Raw genomic sequence first — 6,220 nt, 5'->3', positions numbered from 1 at the left:
GACATATATATGTGTTATATGAACACAGGAGTTCATATAACGGGCTTCTGGGTAATTATTAGGTGCACCAGTATTATAATATATTAAGTTTTGTTTGTTTGTTTTAGTTTGTTCTGAAATAATATTAGATGCAAATTGCAAATACTTGAGATGTAGCTTAGACATCAGGATGTTACATGATTTTCTGTAACCAAACACATTTGTTCTTGCCTTTAAGGTCAGCATTAGTCACCTGTGCTTGCTTGTTGAGTACAGCTTTGTTCATTTCAGCACAGAAGTCTGTGTGTTTTCTTCCCCACCATCAAAACACCATGCTCACAGTCCTCACTGCCAGGCAGAGACAAAGCCTAACATGTCCTCATATACAAATACTGAAATTTCACAGTGTTTGCCCAGCATCTCTGTGTTTTGTAGAGCAGTGTGAAGCTGTCCCTATAGTCTTGTTAAACAAAATGAATGTGGATTTTAAGTATTTAGAGATTATAGAAATAATTGAACATACCACTATGATATTGTACAAATCAATTATACTGGTAGTAATACTGAAGTCACCAAAAAGGAAGAAACAACCAGATTGAAGATTTCACACCCAGAAAAGCCCCTTCTATTTCCATCCTTTAAAATGCATCATCTAATTGCGGCAAAAAATCAGGGTGACAAAGAAAACCAACTGAGACAGAAATTACTCGTACATGGTGGTTTGCACTGGGAGGGAAAGAGCGTAAGCAGAAATTCACAAGCAGCAAAACACCACTGGAGCTTGGTTTAGACCTGAGACTTTCAGCTCTCCTCTCATGCAGACCTTCAGTCTTACCATCTCACTACAGCTCGTTGCCAGGTAGCCAGTAGCAATTAAGAAAGCAACCCATTTTCCATTATCATCCCCACTCTCGATGTAAAAAAATCCACATTATATTATCTTCCTTTATGACAGCCTATTGCCAAGGAGTTTTTCTCTGCTCCATGTAGTGAAAAGAGTTTTACACAGCTGTCTGTTGTTATGAATAAAAAGTTATCTTTTTTTTTTAAGGTTGCAGTTAAAACAAGTTGAACCAGTTGCTGTTAAGTTAGCTTCATGTTGCAGCCACCTATTGTTAAGAGTTCTTCTTCAATTACCTGTTAATGGTTGGTGATTAGCCATTGTCCCCCTGATGCTTGCCCGGGAGTGACACCGGACCTTGCAGGTAGCAGGGCAGGGGAGTGACATCAGAGCTAATATGCAGATGAGAATGCATTTCACCAAATTTTGTAGTTTTCCAGGAAAACCCCTAAAAACAACGAGCCAACATAGAATTAAGAGACCTAAGTGATGTCTAAGGATGAGGAACTTAATTCAATACCTGCTAAGATCCTTTTTACTTCTCACCCTAACCTAAAAAGATATTAACTAGAGAAAGGACCTGAAATGTTAAACCGAAAAAGGGGAATCTCCTAATCTCCCATGAGGATGGAAGCCCCAGCTCTGCCTGCAGACCAGCGGACTGCATCATCATCATCATCACCCTCCTCCTGCTCCGTGCCACTCCTGGGAGCAGCGGCGGCGTGGGTGCGACCTGTCGATTTCTCCCCACCGGAGCTGATTCTTTTTAATAAAGGCATTAAAAAGGAGAAAGACCTCCCACCCCATTTATTTAATCTGTGATCCCACAGCAGCTGATGAGATGCAGTGCTGAGTTTGTAAACAGGGTGGTTTCAGCCATCCTGCCTTTTTTCTACCTGAACAGCTGTCCCCCGAAATGCTTCTCCAAGTCTGCCTGATAACACAGCTGCTTCCTGCAGAGCAACTCTGAGACACATCTGAGGGCCCATGGGATATGCTGGAGCTGCACCACAAACTCAAGTCTTGTCCCCAGCAGCTCTCAGGACAGTGCAGACACACACTGGAGTGTCCCACACAGGTCAGTCACTCCGAGCCTCCTTAGGTGATAGTTACACCCTTTTAATCCATTTCTTCTCCCCCCTTCCATCCCTTTTCCGCCCCAAAAGATCCTGATACTTTATATAAGTGCTCAGAAGCCCAGCAGGCACTGTGATATGTTACAGATCTTTTGCAACAGGGACAAAAATGAACAGCTTGTTCTTTCCGGTCTGAGCTGACAGTCTCATGTTTCAGCTCCTCCTTCACATTCCAGGCCTGCCCAGGCTCCTCCACAAAGATTTCAAAAATGGAGCCTCTCACAACTAGTTATCCTCTGAAATACTCAGTGCACAAAGCCAGGATCTTTGTTGTCTTCCTGTCAATGGTTTTGTGCACCACCGTTCTCTGCCTGCTACAACTCAGGTTTTTTAAACCTAAAATCAAAGATTTTTACTCTTTTGAAGTCAAGGATTCACGAGGAAGGATTATTTCTTTGGAGAAGTACAGAGGGAAAGTAAGTTATTATTTCACTTTTTCTGTCCTGAATCCATACTGACAAAAAATGTGTACATTTCTAGGTAAATAAAAGGCTTGGTTATGGGAGTTTTTGGCACAGCTTTGTGCTAAATTCCTATTCTTCATACAGAAAGCTGGAGAAAATTTATATTATCTAGGCCTGCTCCAGGAATCAAATATTAGATCTGGCAAATCAAGAAAATAAATTGTATTATTTAGCACAGGTCAATACAGCCTAGCAGGCAAATTGGTGGATTTTAATCTTAGTTAAGAATGTTGGGTTTGGATTTTGGAAGTTTATCTAGTAAATATGATTTTAGTGCATGTCCTAAATATCTGCTTTTTTAAATACTTATATATAAACAAAGCTGTAAGATTAAGTTTATGCATTTACTATGTTTTTACAACAGATTGTCTGAAAGTAAATATCTCCAGCTGCTTTCATCTTTATTTGTTTACTGAAATGATGATCAGACATATTATGTTTAGTCTTCCGACACGAACCATCATGATTACGAGAAATGTCGTTTCAAGATTTAATTGTGATCTCTACAAAATCTACAGGCTTTTTCCTTACCAGACTAAATAATAGCTAATAACTAAATAGCTAATAACCAATAACTAAAGTTATTTTAACTTTATTTTTCTGAAGGCAACTTTGGTTGTAAATGTGGCCAGTTACTGCCAATACACAGACAAAAATTACATCGCCCTGCAAGAGCTGCACAGAGAGTTTGGTCCCTCCCACTTCACTGTGCTGGCATTTCCCTGCAACCAGTTCGGAGAATCAGAGCCTGGCTCAAGTCAGGAAATAGAATCCTTTGCCAAAGGAAACTATGGAGTAACCTTCCCCGTTTTCCACAAAATCAAGATCCTAGGATCAGAAGCAGATCCCGCCTTTAAATTTCTAATAGGTAACTGTTTTCTTTTATGTATCAGGCTGCCTGTAATCATGGTACTCTCATTGAATCCAGGCTGCATGATTTTGTCAGGAAACATTAAAGTCTTCATAAACCATGAAGAGAAACAGGCATTTAGCATACCATTACTCTCATTTCAATTTGGAAATCAAAAATATGGGCTAAAGAATTGTATCCTGAAAACATCAGTTTTTCCTCACTGCTCATAAAAACAGTCTGGTCTGACCAGCCCAGCTAGAAACATCCATTTTGCTAGAAATGCTAGCACTAGAAACTCCCATGTACAAAATCCTATTCCAAAGTACGTGATTTTTATTTTTAAGAAGATTTCTTATGGACATAAAATGTAGCTATGGGGGTCATAAAATTACCAGGAGATTTTATATACACATACAGATGAGATTTTTAGCTGGGTCCTATGTCCACCTTTATGTAAACTGTATTGTAAAGCAGATTTACATATGCTAGTTATATATAACTACTGATTTGTATTCATTTGTCATGTGAACTTCAGGACCTAGCCTGCAAAATTCTGCATGAATACAGTGAGCATTTACAGACTTAGAACCTCATATTCTCACAAGCAAAATGAAATTCTCACTCCTTTCATTTGACCAAAGTTCTCATAGACTCAAAGCCAACTTGAAAAGCCCCTCTGAATTTTCCAGAGCTTTGACTAGGTCTTGAACCATATTGATATATGAAAGAAAAAATAGCTTATACATAACCCATTTCTAACACACCATTTTACCCAGAAAATAAAGTAGCAGGGAGCCTAAACCTTTATTCCATCTCCTTTCCTTCAGAGTCGATTTCACTCTCTCATAGTGCCTCTTGTCAGAGCACTGTTTCAATACTTAAACAAAATCTTTCCTGGAACTCTTTATGTGCTATATCCCCCAGGATACTTCCTATGTACTTGAAAATTGTTTTCATTGAGGAATCATTTAAGTGGCCACCATTGTCATTGTAACTGTGTTTGTTCCTACCTCCTCTTAGGCAGGCTAGTAAAACCCTCAGGTAACTTTGTTGCCCTGAGCTGCCAGAGGCCCAGTGGAATTATTGAGGGTTTTCTCTCGGTTCTTTATAGAAAAGACACAAAGGAACCCGCTCTGTGTGATGAATACAGATTCTAAATATCAGTGCCATCAGTGTTAAACATTGATACCTATAAAGAAAAAAAGTTCTACTCAAATTTTCTTATTTGACATGCTGTTCGCCTACAAGAAGGACAAAGATCCTTTAGTACTTCAATATTCTGAAATAAAGTTTTTCTCTTCCTGTATTCTTGTGTTTCACATTAAATTCCTGTGCATTTTCAATTAAAGTACCTGTTTCATTCATGTTGCTGTTTTGACAATCAGAAGGCTGAACATCATGCTATTAGCACCCTTTTGTGCCTGTGACTACTAGCAACAGGATGGCAACAGCACTGTCCAATAATCTAGTGGAAAATTAGTCCACTTGCATCACAAGTGTGGTGCCAAACTTAAATCCAGTGCTTTAAAAAATCTCTTTAGGGTCCAGCACCATTCCCAACCAAACACTTGTTCTCCAGTCAAAATCTACTGGAGCCTTTTATGAAAGCAGCCTAATTAAGGCATCACCAGTACAACTTCCTGCTCCCATCTCACTTCCCAAAACTGACATAAAACTAGGGATTCCCTGAATAAATATGTAGCCCTTGTATCCTCTTCCCTATGAAGTATAGCATAGCAAAGGTAGGAACTCTTTTAACAGTTTCACAGGAAGGGGGGGAGCATCACTGACTTCCAGTTTTTCAGATAGCATCAACAATTAGCAGCAATCAGTAAATCCATGCCCAGACTACTAGCAAAGAGTATGGTGGGATTACTTCAGCATAAATAGTCAAAGAATCAGTGTGGGGCCTGCAGACAATTCAAGGTGTAAATCACTAAAATTATCTGATTTCGTCCTTACAGATTCTTCAAAGAAAGAGCCTCGATGGAATTTCTGGAAATACCTTGTTAGCCCTGAGGGTAAAGTTATGAAATTCTGGAGACCTGAAGAGCCAATAGAAAGTATCAAACCAGAGGTAACATCATTAATCAGGCAGATTATCATGAAGAAAAGAGAAGACCTCTGAAAAAGCTATTCAACCCCATGGGTATACAGCCTTTCTACATTCTGGGAAACGTTGCTAGAAGCTAGACCATCCGGTGATTTTGCTACTCTTTAACTTGGGTGTTTGCAGTTTGTCTGCTAGTTCTGGATCGGCTCCTGCAGTGGCCTCAAGAAAGGCTGAGGTTACTGACACAGCAAGGCACTCAGTACTTTGCAGGGAGGGACCATCAATTTGCATAAAGGGTTTATGATTTCTTTTCAATAGCTAATTAAAAATTTCACCAGCAGGTAAATAGAAGGTTTATTAATAAATTACTCATATTTACACAGTCTTTCCCCCCATCTACCAGTAACACAGAGATTTTATACTCCATTAACACATAATTGCCCTGCCAAGAAAGACATGGGACCCAGAGACATCCATAGCAGGGTTTCACATATATAACTGAGCATACCAGCTTTGCAATATCTTCTCAAGGAAGACTACTGAACTGTGAAACTGCCAGTTGCAAAAAAATGTACATAGAAAATAAAATTATTAAAAGAAGGACCAAAATTGAAATAAAGTTTGCTTGCTGCTTCATATTTTGCGTATTTTACATTTCAGTTTTCCAACACCTTTAAAGTCTTCAACCTTCTCCATACATTTGTGATGCAGTACAGTGCCTCAGATGTGAGCCCCTATCCTGCTGGATTATTTGTCTTCTCACCTGGATGAAGGCAGGGCTTATGTAAATATTCATGGTTGCTTACAGAATAATTCAAGGGGCAGCAAAAATCAAGAGCCTGGCACTCTAACAGACATCTGTCTGTGAGACAATCCCAAACAACGCTCCCCAGC

General features: G+C 39.4%; 1 protein-coding gene across 1 annotated transcript; it reads left to right on the top strand.

Moving 5' to 3' along the window:
* The first annotated feature begins 2,157 nt into the window (after positions 1–2,157).
* GPX8 (glutathione peroxidase 8 (putative)) lies at positions 2,158–5,962 on the top strand. Its single transcript, XM_041470745.1, has 3 exons — positions 2,158–2,372; positions 3,027–3,288; positions 5,238–5,962. The coding sequence occupies exons 1-3, from the start codon at positions 2,166–2,168 to the stop codon at positions 5,399–5,401; spliced, it is 633 nt and encodes a 210-aa protein (XP_041326679.1). The 5' UTR covers positions 2,158–2,165; the 3' UTR covers positions 5,402–5,962.
* The last annotated feature ends 258 nt before the right edge of the window (positions 5,963–6,220 follow it).

The sequence above is a fragment of the Pyrgilauda ruficollis genome, unplaced genomic scaffold, assembly GCF_017590135.1.
Source record: "Pyrgilauda ruficollis isolate IOZ18807 unplaced genomic scaffold, ASM1759013v1 scaffold25, whole genome shotgun sequence".
NCBI classification, from domain to species: domain Eukaryota; kingdom Metazoa; phylum Chordata; class Aves; order Passeriformes; family Passeridae; genus Pyrgilauda; species Pyrgilauda ruficollis.
The sequence above is the reverse complement of the archived record's forward strand: the minus strand, read 5'-3'. Positions and strand labels throughout refer to the sequence as shown.